We start from the raw sequence: 18209 nt of genomic DNA on the forward strand, positions 1-18209 counted from the left end.
TGTTCTAATTTTAAATTTAAATGTCACAACGTCAGGTTCAGCTTGTTGAGAAATTTTTCCTGAATCTGAATTTTCCCCCCATCTGACAAAACCTCCCCTCATGGCCCACTTCAGATTGGTGTGAGGGGTATGACAGAACAATTATCATCAGCGCCCTCCTGCTCTTCAGTGTTTAAAACAGAGCAATCGCGCTTTCTCTGATATGCAGGCATTTTGGATAAAATATTTGCTATGGAGTTATCCATTACAGCCGTCAATTGTTGCATGGTAATAAGCATATTGGCGAGCTAGATGTACTACGGGGCCTCCTGCGTGGGCAAAACTGGTGTAGACACAGTAGGAGATGATGTAGTATCATGTCTACTCCCCTCATCTGAGGAATCATCTTGGGCAATTTCATTATCTGTGGCAGTACTGTCCTTACTTTGTTTGGACGCTATGGCACAATAATCACACAATTTTGAATGATGGGAGGACACATTGGCTTTCATGCATATAGAACATAGCTTATCTGAAGGCCACAGCACATGTTAAACAGGGCTTAAACTTGTCATAAAGCACAAAAACCGTTTTAAAACAAAACCGTTACAGTCTCTTTAAATTTTAAACAGAGCACACTTTATTACTGAATATGTGAAAAAGTATGAAGGAATTGTTCCAAATTTACCAAAATTTCACCACAGTGTCTTAAAGCATTAACAGTATTGCATACCAATTTTCAGAGCTTTAACCCTTAAAATAACGGAACCGAGCCGTTACAAAATTTAACCCCTATCAGTCCCCAGCTACAGCCTTTGCTGTGACCTAACCAAGCCCAGAGGGGAATACGATACCAAATGACGCCTTCTAGAAACTTTTTCAACCCACTTTCAGGTCCTCACACATGCATCTGCATGTCTTGCTCTCAAAAACAACTGCGCAGCAATGGCTGCGAAAATGTAGGCTGAGCCTACAACTGGGAAGGCCCTCCCTGACTGGAAAAGGTGTCTAACATAGTGCCTGACGTTAAAAAACGTTCCCCAAGTTTATAAGTGTGAATTATCAGCATAAACATGTATAAAATGTCCAAATAAAGCAATCGATTTAGCCCATAAAAGTGTCTACCAGTTTTATAGCCCATATTAAGCCCTTTATTCTGTTTGAAACTAAGAAAATGGCTTACCGGTCCCCATGAGGGGAAATGACAGCCTTCCAGCATTACACAGTCTTGTTAGAAATATGGCTAGTCATACCTTAAGCAGAAAAGTCTGCTAACTGTTTCCCCCAACTGAAGTTACTTCATCTCAACAGTCCTATGTGGAAACAGCAATCGATTTTAGTTACTGTCTGCTAAAATCATCTTCCTCTCACAAACAGAAATCTTCATCCTTTTCTGTTTCAGAGTAAATAGTACATACCAGCACTATTTTAAAATAACAAACTCTTGATAGTAGAATAAAAAAAAAAAAACTACATTTAAACACACCACATACTCTTAAACCATCTCCGTGGATATGTTGCCTGTGCAACGGGCAAAGAGAAGACTGGGGTGGGCGGAGGCCTAGGAGGGGACTACATGGGCAGCTTTTGCCTGGGACTCTTTGCCATTTCCTGTTGGGGAGGAGATATTCCCACAAGTAAGGATGACGCCGTGGACCGGACACACCAATGTTGGAGAAACACGATAAGCCAGGTTGAAGGACCAAGGCGCTGGCTAGAGCATCTATCAGCGTTGCCTTGGGGTCCCTGGACCTGGATCCGTAACAAGGAAGTTTGGCTTTTCTGGCGAGATGCCATGAGACCCAGTTCTGGTTTGCCCCAACGATGAATCAATTGTGCAAACACATCCGGTGGAGTTCCCACTCCCCCGGATGAAAAGTCTGTCGACTTAGAAAATCCGCCTCCCAGTTCTCCTACACCTAGGGATATGGATAGCTGATCAGGTGGCAAGAGTGAATCTCTGCCCCAGCGAATTATCTTTGAGACTTCTAACATCGCTAGGGAAACTCCTTGTTCCCCCTTGATGGTTGTTGTAAGCCACAGTCCGTGATGTTGTCCGACTGAAATCTTATGAACCTCATTGTCCGCTAGCTGAGGCCAAGCCTGAAGAGCATTGAATATCGCTCTTAGTTCCAGAATGTTTATCGGAAGGAGTGTCTCCTCCATGAGTCCACGATCCCTGAGCCTTCAGGAGTTACCCCAGACTGCCCCCCAGCCTAGAAGGCTGGCATCTGTCGTTACAATTGTCCAATCTGGCCTGCGAAAGGTCATACCTTTGGACAGATGGACCCGAGATAAGATAGCCACCAGAGAAGAGAATCCCTGGTCTCTTGATCCAAAGATTAGTAGGAGGGACAAATCTGTGTATCCCCATTACCACTGGCTGAGCATGCAGAGTTGCAGCGGCTTCCTGAGATGTAGGCGGGCAAACGGCACTATGTCCCATTGCCGCTACCATTAAGCCGATTACTTCCATACACTGAGCCACCGAAGGGCGAGGAGTGGAACTAAAGAACACGGCAGGAATTTAGAAGTTTTGATAACCTCGTTCTCTGTCAGGTAAATCCTCATTTCTACAAGAATCTATTTAGAGGTTCCCCAGAAAGGAGACTCTTGAGAGAGGGGATAGAGAACTCCTTTTCTTCGTTCACTTTACACCCATGCGACCTCAGAAATGCAGAACTATGTCCGTATGAGACTTGGCAATTTTGAAATTTGAACGCCTGTATCAGATTGTCGTCTAAATAAGGGGCCACTGCCTATGCCCGCGGCCTTAGGGCCGCCAGAAGTGACCCCAGAACCTTTGTAAAGATTCTTGGGGCTGTAGCTAACCCAAATGGAAGAGCTACAAAACTGGTAAATGCCCTGTCTAGGAAGGCAAACCTAGAGAAACTCGATGATCTTTGTGTATCGGAATGTGAAGATACGCATCCTTCTTAAATCCCACTGTAGTCATGTATTGACCCCTCCTGGATCATAGGCAGGATGGTACGAATAGTCCTCCATCTTGAATGATGGGACCTCCTGAGAAATTTGTTTAAGATCTTGAGATCTAAGATTGGTCTGAGGTTCACTCTTTTTTGGAACCAAAAACAGATTTGAATAGAATCCTTGTCCTGTTCCTCGCCTTGGACTGGGTGGAATCAACTCCCATAACTAGGAGGTCTTGAACACAGTGTAAAAATGCCTCTCTCTTTATCTGGTTTGCAGATAATCGTGAAAGGTGAAATCTCGCCTTTTGGAGGGGAAGCTTTGAAGTCCAGAAGATATCCCTGGGATACAATTTCCAACGCCCAGGGATCCTGGACATCTCTTGCCCAAGCCTGGGCGAAGAGCAAAAGTCCTGCCCGCCTACTAGATCCATTACCGGATAGGGGGCTGATACTTCATGTTGTCTTAGGGGCAGCCGCAGGCTTTTTGGATCTGCTTCCCTTTGTTCCAGGTCTGGTTAGGTCTCCAGACCGCCCTTGGACTGGCAAAAGTTCCCTCTGTTTTGCATTAGAGAAAGTTGATGCGCACACGCCTTGAAATTTCGAAAGGCACGAAAATTAGACTGTTTGGCCCTAGATTTGGACTATCCTGAGGAAGCGCATGGACCTTTTCCTCCAGTGATATCAGAAATGATCTCCTTCAAACAGGCCCCGAATAAAGTTTGCCCCTTGAAGGGAATGTTAAGCAGCTTAGACTTTGAAGAGTAACGTCAGCTGACCATGATTTAAGGTCATAGCGCCCTGCGCACTTGAATAGACAAAAACCAGAATTTTTAGCGTTAGTTATAGTCAAATGAACAATGCATCAGAAACAAAAGAATTGGCTAGCTTAAGTGCTCTAAGTTTGTCAAGTATGTCATCCAATGGGGTCTCTACCTGTAAAGCCTCTTCCAGAGACTCAAACCAGAAAGCAGCAGCAGCAGTTACTGGGGCAATGCATGCAAGGGGCTGTAGAATAAAACCTTGTTGAATAAACATTTTCTTAAGGTAACCCTCTAACTTTTTATCCATTGGATCTGAGAAAGCACAACTGTCCTCGACAGGGATAGTAGTAGCTTAGCTAGGGTAGAAACTGCTCCCTCCACCTTAGGTACTGTCTGCCATAAGTCCCCGTGTGGTGGCATCTATTGGAAACATTTTCCTAAAAATAGGAGAGGGGGAGAGAACGGCACATCTGGTCTATCCCATTCCTTAGTAATAATCTCTGTAAACCTTTTTAGGTATTGGAAAAACATCAGTGCACACCGGCACTGCATAGTATTTGTCCAATCTACACAATTTTTCTGGCACTGCAATTGTATCACAGTCATTCAAAGCAGCTAAAACTTCACTGAGCAACACGCGGAGGTGTTCAAGCTTAAATTTAATTGTTAGACATATCAGAATCAAGTTGAATCTTTTTCCCTGAGTCAGAACATCACCCACAGAAAGAAGCTCTCCTTCCTCAGCTTCTGTATATTGTGAGAGTATCAGAACATAGCTCTTAAAGCGTCAGTATGCTCTGTTATTTCTTCTAACTCAGAGCTATCTCGCTTTCTTCTAAACCCAGGTAGTCTGGATAATACCGCTGACAGTGTATTATCCATGACCGCCGCCATGTCTTGTAAAGTAAACGCTATGGGCGCACTTGATGTACTTGGTGCCCATTAGAGCGTGAGTCCCTTGAGCGGGAGTCAAAGGGTCTGACACATGGGGCGAGTTAGTCGGCATAACTTCCCCCTCATCAGATTCCTCTGGTGATAATTTTTTTAAAGACAGAATACGATCTTTATTACTTAAAGTGAAATCAGTACATTTGGTACACATTCTAAGAGGGGGTTCCACCATGGCTTCTAAACATAATGAACAAGGAGTTTCCTCTATGTCAGACATGTTTAAACAGACTAGCAATGAGACCAGCAGCTTGGAAAACACTTTAAATCAAGTTAACAAGCAAAAAAAAATAAAAACGGTACTGTGCCTTTAAGAGAAACAAATTGTCAGAATTTGAAAAACAGTGAAAAAAAGCAGCAAATCAAACAAAATTTTTACAGTGTGTATAATAGACTAATAGAGCATTGCACCCACTTGCAAATGGATGATTAACCCCTTAGTTCAAAAAACGGATCAAAAAAACAATATAGACGTTTTTTAACAGTCACAACAACTGCCACAGCCTTTCTGTGGGCCTACCTTCCCCAACAAACGATTTTGGAAAGCCTAAGAGCCCTTTAGAGAGGTCCTATAGCATGCAGAGGACTCCTGGAGGAAGCTGGATGTCTCAGTCTGTAAAAGTTACTGCGCAATAAAGCGCTAAATTAGGCCCCTCCTACTCATATTAAAACAGTGGAAAGCCTCAGGAAACTGTTTCTAGGCAAATTTAAGCCAGCCATGTGGAAAAAAACCAGGCCCCAATAAAGTTTTATCACCAAAGTATATATAAAAACGTTTAAACATGCCAGCAAACGTTTTATATTGTGAATATATAAGAGTATTATCTCAGAAAGTAAGCATGATACCAGTCGCTATTAAATCACTGTATTCAGGCTTACCTTACATAAATCTGGTATCAGCAGCATTTTCTAGCATTTACATCTCTAGAAAAAAATTTAACTGCACATACCTCATAGCAGGATAACCTGCACGCCATTCCCCAGCTGAAGTTACCTCTCTCTTCAGTTATGTGTGAGAACAGCATTGGATCTTAGTTACAACCTGCTAAGATCATAGAAATCACAGGCAGATTCTTCTTCTTTTTCTGCCTGGGACAAAATAGTACAACTCCGGTACCATTTAAAAATAACAAACTCTTGATTGAAGTAAAAAAACAACTACGTTACACCACTTCTCTCTTACTACCTCCATGCTTGTTGAGAGTTGCAAGAGAATGACTGGATATGGCAATTAGAGGAGGAGCTATATAGCAGCTCTGCTGTGGGTGATCCTCTTGCAACTTCCTGTTGGGAAGGAGAATATCCCACAAGTAATGGATGATCCGTGGACTGGATACACTTTACAAGAGAAATACTATCTGTCTTGAATAGACAGGGCGGGCCGTGGACTCGGTACATCGCAAAACAAAGAAATTTATCAGGCAAGCATAAATTATGTTTTCATTTGCAAGATGTACCGAGTCCACGGATTCATCCTAACTTGTGGAATACCAAAGCTTTAGGACACGGATGAAGGGAGGGACAAGACAGGAACCTAAACGGAAGGCACCACTGCTTGCAAAACTTTTCTCCCAAAAATAGCCTCCGAAGAAGCAAAAGTATCAAATTTGTAAAATTTGGAAAAGGTATGAAGCGAAGACCAAGTCGCAGCCTTACAAATCTGTTCAACAGAAGCATCATTTTTAAAAACCCATGTGGAAGCCACCGCTCTAGAGGAGTGAGCTGTAATTCTTTCAGGAGGCTGCTGTCCAGCAGTCTCATAAGCTAAACGGATGATGCTTTTCAGACAAAAGGAAAGAGGTAGCCGTAGCTTTTTGACCTCTACGCTTTCCAGCATAGACAACAAACAAAGAAGAAGATTGGCGAAAATCTTTGGTTGCCAGCAAATAAAACTTCAAGGCACGAACCACGTCCAAGTTGTTCAACAGACGTTCCTTCTTAGAAGAAGGATTAGGACACAGAGAAGGAACAACAATTTCCTGATTGATATTCCTGTTAGAAACAACCTTAGGAGGATCCCAGGTTTGGTACGCAAAACCACCTTATCAGCATGGAAAACAAGATAAGGCGAGTCGCATTGTAATGCAGATAGCTCAGAAACTCTTCGAGCTGAAGAGATAGCAACTAGAAACAGAACTTTCCAAGATAGAAGCTTAATATCTATGGAATGCATGGGTTCAAACGGAACCCCCTGAAGAACATTAAGAACTAAATTTAGACTCCATGGCGGAGCAACAGGTTTAAACACAGGCTTGATTCAAACTAAAGCCTGACAGAACGACTGAAGATAAAATAAAAACTAACAGTTTAACACCTCTTCTCTTTACCCTTCCTGCTTAGAGGCAGCAAAGAGAATGACTGGGGGGTGGAGTTAAGTGGGAAGCTATATAGACAGCTCTGCTGTGGTGCTCTTTTTGCTACTTCCTGTCAGGAAGGACAATATCCCACACGTTAGGATGAATCCGTGGACTCGGTACATCTTGCAAAAGAAATGTAGTTTCAATAATTTTTTATCTTAAAAATAAATTTTCTGTAGTGTAGCTGCCCCTCCTAAATTGCCTCCCCCTTTATTATTTGCAATTTGTATAGAGCCTTTAGCAGCTAGCATTAGGAACCAGGTTGACATTATTTTATTTTTTTTATTTTATTGATTATGTTATTTTAACTATCTCTAAAACCGTTGCAATCTTTACCCACATTTATATGATCTGCTTTCAAAATCTGGTAAGTTATCAGGCTATAAGGTTAACAATGATAAGTGTGAGGCAATGAGGTAAATCTACCTGAGCATAGAAAAAAGCTCCTGGAAATCAATCTTGACTTTAAGTGGGCAAGCAATGTGATCAAATATTTAGGAATCTTAATCCCAAACAAGCTAGAAAAATTATATAAACTTAACTGACATCCCCACTAGATCCGCGAACCACATCCTTCGTGGCCACGATGGAGCAACCAGTATCACTGATGCCTGCTCCTACTTGATGCTGGCTACTACACGAGGACGAAGTAGCAACGGTGGGAAAAGGTAGATTTGCCTGAACCTCCAAGGCACTGCTAATGCATCTATTAGCTCCACCTGAGGATCCCTGGACCTCGACCCATATCTGGGTAGCTTGGTATTGAGACAAGACGCCATGAGATCTATCTACGGCGTCCCCCACCTGTTGCATATCTTCGCAAAAAACTTCAGGTTGGAGAAACCATTCCCCCGGATGGAAGGATTGTGTGCTTAGAAAATCCGCTTCCCAGTTGTCAACACCCGGAATGTAGATCGCTGACAGCTAACAGCTGTGGGCCTCCGCCCACTCCAGAATCCGAGATACTTCCCTCATTGCTAGGGAGCTTCTTGTTCCCCCCTGATGGCTGATGTAAGCCACCGAGGTAATGTTGTCCGATAGGGTCGAACCCAGAAGGGGCAAAGCCTTCAGAGCATTGAAGATCACTCGAAGTTCCAAGATGTTGATCGGGAGGAGGGATTCCTCAAGTCCACAGGCCCTGTGTCTTCCTGTCACCCCAAACAGCTCCACATCCTGAGAGACTCCCGTACGTAGTCATAATCTCCTAGGATTGTCTCAAGGAGGACGTCCCTTGGGACAGATGATTTGGACAAAGACACCAAGAGAGCGATTCTCTCAACCGGCTGTCCAGAGAAATCTGTTGAAACAGATCTGAATGATTGCCATTCCACTGTCTTAGCATGCACAGCTGAAGAGGTCTGAGATGGAATCTGGCAAGGGATGATGTCCATGCAGGACACCATGAGTCCAATTACCTCCATACCCCGAGCCACAGATGGCCTGATGGAGGTCTGGAGGGCAAGAAAAACTGGAAGTTAGCATGTAACGTCTCTGGTCTGTATGAAATATTCTCATAGACATGGAGTCTATAATCGTACCCAGGAACTCCACCCTGGTACTGGGAATAAGATAACTCTTTTCTAAGTTTATCTTCCATCCATGAGATCGAAGAAGAGAAAGAAGAGCTTTCGAATGGTCCTCTGCCAGACAACAGGACGGTGCTTGAACCAAAATATCGTCTAAGTACGGCGCCACTGCAATCCCTCTGGTTCTGGCCACTGCGAGCAGAGCCCCTAGAACCTTCGTAAAAACTCTTGGAGCAGTAGCTAGACCAAAAGGAAAGCCAATGAACTGGAAGTGCTGGTCCAGTAACACAAATCTTAGGAACTTAAAGTGTTTCTTGTGTATAGTGGCTGGGGCACTCACCACCTCCTATGACCCAGGCCCAAGAGAGAAACCGCTTTGTCTCCAGACACCGCACGGTCAGGAAGAAGAGAATCACTGTGACTACACCCGATCACGTGGTGCGCCATGCAGGACCGCCCCTGCACCACTAAAATTGTGCCAAGCCTAACGGGCTGCGCAGCCCCAAACTGAAAGTAAAGCCTGTACGTTCCAATATCTATTTGAGCCAAATCTCACACATCACAGCATATTAAAAATGTGTGATTAATCCCAACTGTTCAATAATCCACTTTCAGAGACATTAACCCTGGATTCCATTCAGATAAAGTTCTTGCGTCATCATGTGTGTATAAATAAATGAAATGATCTTACCGGAATCTATGCCGTGGAACAGGAACACGGCCTCTCAAGTTTGCCAGTCTTGTAAGCATTGCTCCTGACATGGACTTGAGTGATAGAAGCAGGCAGTGAAACTCGTCAACACTGATTGCTTAGGAGCTGTTAAAACGAGTCTGGATGGGTTCATGAAAGATTCTTCCTGCATCACCAGACTCTAACATTTGCAAATGCTCTCACTGAGAGGCTGACAAGACTACTTAAAACTCCAGTTCCATTCCGAAGTGTACTACCCTCAATAAGGAACTACTCCGTATCTTCTGACACTTCTCTGCCAACCTCCTGTGACAAAAAGCAAAGAATGACTGGGGATGAGGGAAGTGGGGGAGGTATTTAAGCCTTTGGCTGGGTGTCTTTCCCACAAGTAAGGAATGAAGCCGTGGACTCTCCTCATGGAAATTAAATACTACCACCTGATAGCTATTATTGATTCCACAATATTAGATCAAAGATTTGAATATCTAGAGATATGAGAGGAATGGATAATCTGGGAAGATAAACAAAGGATGCTAAATAAACTAAGCATAAGATAAGACGTCAACACCAGGTACCTCTCTCACTTGTTCTCTTTTTTCTTTACTCTTGATTCACCTCTACCACTTTACATTTCTTTTACCTACTACTTTATCTTCTATTTCTTGTCCTTTAGACTCTTTGAACTTAAGAATCCTTTTATGCAAGAGTTTTTCAACTTCTTCTGTCTCTTGGGGAGGGATTCCCCGAATTAAATATATACTGTATATTTAAGATCTAGCAATGAAAAATTATTTTTCAGTATTGTAGGATTTTGCATGCAGGTACATGTACAAAGTCTTGTAGATCACTTGCATTAGGAAGGGATGGGTTTTGGAGACGTGGCACAAGTAGTTAAGATTACGATAATGCTTGGATAAGGGGGAAGTTGAGAAACAAATATTATGCCAAGTCTGCAGAATTTGGTAAGGTGATATTATTTAAGCCACAACATTAAGGGAGATATTAAAGGGATAGAAAGGTCAAAATAGAAACGTACATGGATGCGAGAAGATATGTAAGGTTGTGTGTATTCTCTCACCTGTATTACAGTGGCAACCTGCTGTGAAAAAATATCAAAAAGTTTTATATCTGCTGGAATCCCAGGTCCATCCTCCCGATGTGCAAAAAGAGCAAGCCTGTAAAAGACAATTGGTGCGACAAGTATTAACACAGACATTAAATATGGTATCAGGAAACAAAGACTGGCAAATGGAACACAACAGTCTATTTTTATTATTTTTTTTAACTTCTCCTTTATTCCAATCAACTTTAGTAATGGAAAGGCAAAGCAGGAAGAAAAACATAGAATTTAACACTGGTATAAAATGATCTCTCTTACCCAAGAAGCCTAAAACATATTTATAATAAAAACATAAATTATGCTTACCAGATAATTTCCTTTCCTTCTGTATGAGGAGAGTCCACGGCCTCATTCCTTACTTGTGGGAAATACAGAACATGGCCACAAGGAGGAGGCAAAGACACCCCAGCCAAAGGCTTAAATACCTCCCCCACTTCTCTCATCCCCCAGTCAAACTGCCGAAGGAAAAAGGAAAAGTAGGAGAAATATCAGGGTATAAATGGTGACAGAAGAACAAAAACGTGGTCCGCCCATAGGAGAATACAGGTGGGTGCCGTGGACTCTCCTCATACAGAATGAAATTAAATTATCTGGTAAGCATAATTTATGTTTTCCTTCTTAATATGAGGAGAGTCCGCGGACTCATTCCTTACTTGTGGGAAACATATACCCAAGCTTTAGAGGACACTGAATGAGACGGGAGGGTAAAAGAGGTGGACCCTGTTCTGAGGGCACCACAGCCTGCAAAACCTCTCTCCCAAAAGCTGCTTCCTCCGAAGCAAAAACGTCAAACTTTTGAAAACGTATGTAAGGACGACGACAGGTAGCCGCCCTACAAATCTGTTCCATAGAGACCTCATTCTTGAAGGCCCAAGAGGAAGCCACTGCTCTAGTAGAGTGAGCCTTAATCCTCTGAGGAGGCTTATGTCCCGCTGTCTCATAAGCTAAGTGAATGATGCTCCTCAACCAAAAAGATAAGAAAGTGGAAGAGGCCTTCTGCCCTCTACTCTTCCCAGAATAGACAACAAACAAAAAAGAAGTCTGTCTAAACTGCTTGGTAGCCTGAAGATAGAACTTCAGGGCCCGAACCACATCCAAATTATGAAGTAACCGTTCCTTCGAAGAAGAAGGGTTAGGACACAATGAAGGAACCACAATCTCCTGATTGATGTTGTGATCTGAAACTATTGTAGGAAGAAAACCTAACAGTACGAAGAACAGCCTTATCAGCATGAAATACTAGGTATGGAGGCTCACATTGCAAGGCCGCAAATTCAGATACCCTGCGTCCCGAGGCAATAGCCAGTAGGAAAAGAACCTTCCAAGACAGTAATTTGATGTCGATTGCATGCATAGGCTCGAATGGAGTCTTCTGCAGAACCTTAAGAACAAGATTTAAACTCCAAGGAGGAGTGCTGGATCTAAACACAGGCCTGATTCTAGTCAGAGCGCGAACGAAAGACTGGCCACATCCGGAAGCTCAGCGAGCCTCTTGTGAAGTAAAACAGATAGGGCCGATATCCGTCCCTTAAGGGAACAAGCAGAAAGGCCCTTCTCCAGACCATCCTGGAGAAAAGAAAGGATCCTGGAGACCCTGACCTTATGCAAGGGAAATCCCCGTTCCTCACACCAGAAATAAGTAGGTCCTCCACACCTTATGAAAGATGTGATGAGTAACCAGCTTACGCGCTTGAATGAGAGTATCAATAGCCCTCTCAGAAAAACCTCTCTTGGTCGAGGACTAAGCGTTTAATCTCCAAGCAGTCTATATTTTCATGAACAAAAGGGACTTGCTCCAGCAGATCCCTGCGACAAGGTAACCTCCATGGAGGAGATGAGGATATCCCCAACAGGTCAGCTAACAACGTGCTTCACGGCCACAATGGAGCAATTAGAATCACTGAAACTTGCTCCTCTTGATGCAGGCCACTACACGAGGTAGAAGTGGTAACGGCTGAAAAATGTAAATCAGATTGAACCTCCAGGGCACTGCTAATGCATCTAATAGCTCCGCCTGAGAATCCCTGGACCCCGACCCATATCTGGGTAGCTTGGAATTGAGCCGGGACGCCATGAGATCTATCTCCGGAGTCCCCAATCTGCTGCAAATCTCCGCAAACATCCATCCCCCAGATGAAAGGATGGTCTGCTGAGGAAATCCGCCTCCCAGTTGTCCACACCCAGAATGCGGATCGCTGACAGAGAGCAGTTGTGGGCCTCCGCCTATTCCAGAATCCGAGATACTTCCCTCATTGCTAGGGAGCTCCTCGCTCCCCCCTGATAGTTGATGTAAGCCACCAAGGTAATGTTGTCTGATTGGAATCTGATAAATTGGGACAAACCCAGAAGAGGCCAAGCCTTCAGAGCATTGAAGATCACACGAAGTTCCAAAATGTTGATCGGGAGTAGGGATTCCTCTTTACTCCACAGGACCTGTGCCTTTCTGGCACCTCAAACAGCTCTCCATCCTGTGTCCGTAGTCACAATCTCCAAAGATGGTCTCAACAAGGATGTCCCTTGGGACAGGTGATCTGGACAGAGCCACCAAGAGAGCGATTCTCTCGACCAGTTGTCCAGAGAAATCGGTTGAGACAGATCCAAATAAACGCTGTTCCACTGTCTCAGCATGCACAGCTGAAGTGGTCTGAGGTGGAATCTGGCAAAAGGAATGATGTCCATGCAGGACACCATGAGACCAACTACCTCCATACACCAAGCCACAGAGGGCCTCAAGTAGGTCTGGAGGGCCAGACAAGCTGAAGTTAGCTTGCAACGTCTCTGGTCTGTAAGAAATATCCTCATGGATATGGAGTCTATTATAGTACCCAGGAATTCCACCCAGGTAGAGGGAATAAGAGAACTCTTTCCTAAGTTTATCCTTTATCCATGAGATCGAAGAATAAAAATAAGTGCTTTTGAATGGTATGCTGCCAGATGACAGGATGGTACTTGAACCAGAATATCGTCCAAGTATGGCGCTACTGCTATACCTCTGGTTCTGGTCACTGCAAGCAGAGCCCCTAGAACCTTAGTAAAAACTCTTGGAGCAGTAGCTAGACCAAACAGAAGTGCAATAAACTAGAAGTGCTGATCCAGGAACGCAAACCGTAATAAGTGTTCCTTGTGTATGGGAATGTGAAGGTAAGCATCCTCAGATCTATTGTGGTCATGAACTGTCCTTCTTGTACTAAGGGAAGGATGGACCTTATTGTCTCCATCTTGAACGAGGGGACAGATAGGAATTTGTTTAAGCACTTCAGGTCCAGAATCAGGCGAAAATGTCCATCCTTCTTTGGGACCACAAAAAAATTTGAGTAGTATCCCTGACCTCTTTCTGCCAGATATACCGGGACAATGACTCCCAGGGAGGAGAGATCCCTCACACACCCTAAAAAGGCCTCTCTCTTTTCTGGCCTTGAAAACAGGTTTGACCAGAGAAATCTGCCCTTGGGTGGATGAGACTTTAAACCTATCCTGTATCCCTGAGGGATGACCTCCAGGACCCACAGGTCTTGCACCTCCCAAAACCAAGCTTCTGAAATGAGTTACAGTCTGCCCCCTACAAGATCCAGAGCCGGATCGGGGGCCGTCCCTTCATGCCGACTTTGTCTCAGCAGGCTTCTTGTTCTGCTTGAATTTATTCCAGGACTGAGCCTCAAGGTCCCTTGGCTTGTTCAGGCTTTGCTGAGGGCTGCGGACGATGGGATTTATCCAAACGCAAATTAGAACCCTGTCCTTTAAGTTTTTTGTTCTTAACCTGTGGTAAAAAGGCAACCTTGCCTCCAGTTACTGTGCATATAATTGAGTCCAGGCCTGGACCAGAAATAATTTTTCCCTTAAATGGGTGGAAAAGGAGTCTAGATTTCGAAGTCATGTCAGCCGACCAAGACTTCAGTCAAAGTGCCCTACGGGCTAGAACAGAAAAGCATGAAGCCTTGGCATTCAGGCGAATAAGCTGCATATTGGCATCACAAATAAAATAATTAGCTACTCTCAAGAAATTAATTCTATTCTGGATCATGTCGAGGGGACCCTGCACCTCGATCAACTCAGATAAGGATTTGAACCAATAGGTAGTAACTCCTGCAACCGCTGCAACAGCCACTGCCGGTTGAAACAAATAACCCGCATGTTGAAACATCTTTCTTAACAGAGTTTCTAACTTCTTATCCATGGGCTCTTTAAACGATCCTCAAGAGGGATAGTAGTGCGCTTAGCAAGTGTGGCGATAGCGCCATCCACCTTAGGGACGGAACCCCACAAATCTATTTGAGAGTCCGGAATTGGGAATAATTTCTTAAAAGAAGAAGGGGAAAAAAGGAAATTTATGCTTACCTGATAAATGTATTTCTTTTACGATATGACGAGTCCACGGATTTCATCCTTACTTATGGGATTACGCCTCCTGGTCAGCAGGAGGAGGCAAAGAGCACCACAGCAGAGCTGTATTTAAAGCTCCTCCCTTCCCTCCCACTCCAGTCATTCGACCGAAGTTAGGAAGAGAAAGGAAAAGCCAAAGGTGCAGAGGTGACTGAAGTTTAACAAAAAACAAACAAATACCTGTCTTAGAAATGACAGGGTGGGCCGTGGACTCGTCATATCTTAAAAGAAATAAATTTATCAGGAAAGCATACATTTCCTTTTCATTTACAAGATATGATGAGTCCCCGGATTTCATCCTTATTTATTGGATACAATACCAAAGCTATAGGACACGGATGAAAGGGAGGGACAAGACAGGAACCTAAACAGAAGGCACCACTGCTTGAAGAACCTTTCTCCCCAAAACAGCCTCGGACGAGGCAAAAGTATCAAATTTGGAAAAAGTGTGAAGAGACGACCAAGTTGCAGCCTTGCAAATCTGATCAACAGAAGCATCATTTTTAAATGCCCATGAGGAAGCCACAGTCCTAGTAGAATGAGCCGTAATTCTTTCAAGAGGCTGCTGTCCAGCAGTCTCATATGCAAAACGGATGATACTCTTCAGCCAAAAAGAAAGAGAGGTAGCCGTAGCTTTCTGACCCCTACGTTTTCCAGAAAAAACAACAAATAATGACGATGATTGACGGAATTCCTTAGTTGCCTGCAAGTAAAACTTCAGGGCACAGACCACGTCCAAGTTATGTAACAGACGCTCCTTCTTAGAAGCAGGATTAGGACACAATGAAGGAACAACAATTTCCTGATTAATATTCTTATTAGAAACAACCTTAGGAAGGAAACCAGGTTTGGTACGTAACACCACCTTATCAGAATGGAAAATAAGATAATGAGAATCACATTGTAAAGCTGAAAGCTCAGAAACTCTGCGAGCAGAAGAAATAGCAATCAAAAATAAAAAACTTTCCAAGATAACAACTTAATATCTATAGAATGCATGGGTTCAAACAGAACCCCTTGAAGAACATTAAGAACTAAATTCAAACTCCAAGGTGAAGCAATTGGTCTAAACACAGGCTTGATTCTAGTCAGAGCCTGATAAAAAGATTGAACGGCTGGAACATCTGCCAGACGTTTGTGTAGCAAAATAGACAAAGCAGAAATCTGTCCCTTTAAGGAACTCGCCGACAACCCTTTCTCCAATCCTTCTTGGAGAAAAGATAAAATCCTGGGAATCCTAACCCTACTCCATGAGTAGCCCTTGGATTCGCACCAATAAAGATATTTACGCCATATCTTATGGTAAATTTTTCTAGTAACAGGCTTGCGCGCCTGAATCAAGGTATCAATGACCGCATCAGAGAACCCCCGCTTAGATAAAATCAAGTGTTCAATCTCCAAGCAGTCAGCTGCAGAGAAATTAGATTCGGATGATGGAAGGGTCCCTGAATGAGAAGGTCCTGCCTCAATGGAAGCTTCCACAGTGGCAGAGATGACATGTCCACCAGATCGGCATACCAAGTCCTGCGAGGCCACGCAGGAGCGATGAGCATCACCAAGGCCCTCTCCTGTTTGACTCGAGCAATCACCCGAGGAAGGAGAGCAAACGGAGGAAACACAAAAGCTAGGTTGAACGACCAAGGCACTGCCAGGGCATCTATCAGTTCGGCCTGAGGATCCCTGGACCTGGATCCGTATCTTGGAAGCTTGGCATTCTGACGAGACGCCATCAGAACCAATTCCGGTCTGCCCCACCTGAGAATCTGTGTGGCAAAGACCTCCGGATGAAGTTCCCATTCCCCCGGATTAAACGTCTGTCTGCTCAAAAAATCCGCCTCCCAGTTGTCCACTCCTGGGATGTAGATTGCTGACAGATGACAAGAGTGAGCATCCGCCCACCGAATTATCTTGAATACTTCTGTCATCGCTAAGGAACTCCTTGTTCCTTCCTGATGATTGATGTAAGCCACAGTCGTGATGTTTTGCGACTGACACCGGATGAATTTGGCCAAAGCCAACTGAGGCCAAGCCTGAAGCACATTGAATATTGCTCTCAATTCCAGAATATTGATTGGAAGTAGAGACTCTAACCGAGTCCACACACACTGAGCCTTAAGGGAATTCCAGACTGCACCCCATCCTAGTAGACTGGCGTCCGTTGTCACTATCACCCATGAAGGTCTGCGGAAGCACGTGCCTTGGGACAGATGATCCGGCGACAACCACCAAAGAAGAGAGTCCCTTGTCTCCTGATCCAGAGCTATCTGAGGAGACAAATATGCATAATCTCCATTCCACTGTCTGAGCATGCTCAGTTGTAGAGGTCTGAGATGAAAGCGAGCAAATGGAATGATGTCTATTGCCGCCACCATCAATCCAATTACCTCCATGCACTGAGCCACTGATGGCCGGGGATTGGACTGAAGGGTTCGGCATGTATTTAAAATCTTTAACATTCTGACTTCCGACAAGAAAATTTTCATGGATACAGAATCTATTAGAGTTCCCAGGAAAGGAACCCTTGTCAGTGGAATTAGTGAACTCTTTTCTAGATTCACCTTCCACCCATGAGTCCTTAGAAAGGACAGAACCATGTCGGTATGAGACTTTGTCAGTTGGTAAGACGACGCCGGGATTAGAATATCGTCCAGATAAGGCACCACTGCAATGGCCCACTGTCTCAGAACCGCTAGCAAAGACCCTAGAACCTTCGTGAAAATACTGGGTGCCATGGCCAGCCCAAAAGGAAGAGCCATGCAATGAAAATGTTTGTCCAGGAAGGCAAACCTTAGAAACTGGTGATAATCTCTGTGGATAGGAATCTGTAGATATGCATCCTTTAAGTCCACGGTAGTCATATATTGACCCTCCTGGATAAATGGAAGAATTGTCCGAATCGTCTCCATTTTGAAGGATGGGACTCTGAGAAACTTGTTTAGCCTCTTGAGATCTAAAATGGGTCTGAACGTTCACTCTTTTTTGGGAACCACAAAAAGATTTGAGTAAAACCCTGCCCCTGTATTGGAACGGGACGAATTACTCCCATAGTGGAGATGTCTTTTACACAACGTAAGAACGCCTCTCTTCTTATCTGGTCTACAGACAATCATGAAAGAAGAAACCTTCCCCTTGGGAGGGAATTTTTGAACTCCAGTTGATGTCCCTGGGACACGATTTCTAGTGTCCAGGGATCCTGAACGTCTCTTATCCAAGCCTGGACAAAGAGAGAAGTCTGCCCCCTACTAGATCTGGTCCCGGATCGGGGGCCGCCCCTTCATGCTGACTTGGGAGCAGCAGCGGGCTTCTTGGGTTGTTTACCCTTGTTCCAAGCCTGGTTGGGTCTCCAGGCGGACTTGGCTTGTGCAAAGTTCCTTTCCTGTTTAGGGACTCCCTTGAAATTTTGAAAGGAACGAAAATTACTCTGTCTACCCCTCTGCTTAGATGCTTTATCCTGAGGTAGGAGATGACCCTTACCTCCCGTAATGTCAGAAATTATCTCTTTCAATTCAGGCCC

General features: G+C 44.1%; 1 protein-coding gene across 1 annotated transcript in view; it reads right to left on the minus strand.

Annotated features, from left to right (window-relative positions):
* Positions 1-18209, minus strand: part of VPS35 (VPS35 retromer complex component) — a 588646-nt gene that overhangs the window by 355638 nt on the left and 214799 nt on the right. Inside the window, exon 9 of the mRNA XM_053701861.1 lies at positions 10274-10370. Within this exon, the coding sequence (XP_053557836.1) occupies positions 10274-10370 (97 nt within the window). The remainder of the gene's footprint in view (positions 1-10273; positions 10371-18209) is intronic.

This window comes from Bombina bombina, chromosome 1 (genome assembly GCF_027579735.1).
Source record: "Bombina bombina isolate aBomBom1 chromosome 1, aBomBom1.pri, whole genome shotgun sequence".
NCBI lineage: Eukaryota > Metazoa > Chordata > Amphibia > Anura > Bombinatoridae > Bombina > Bombina bombina.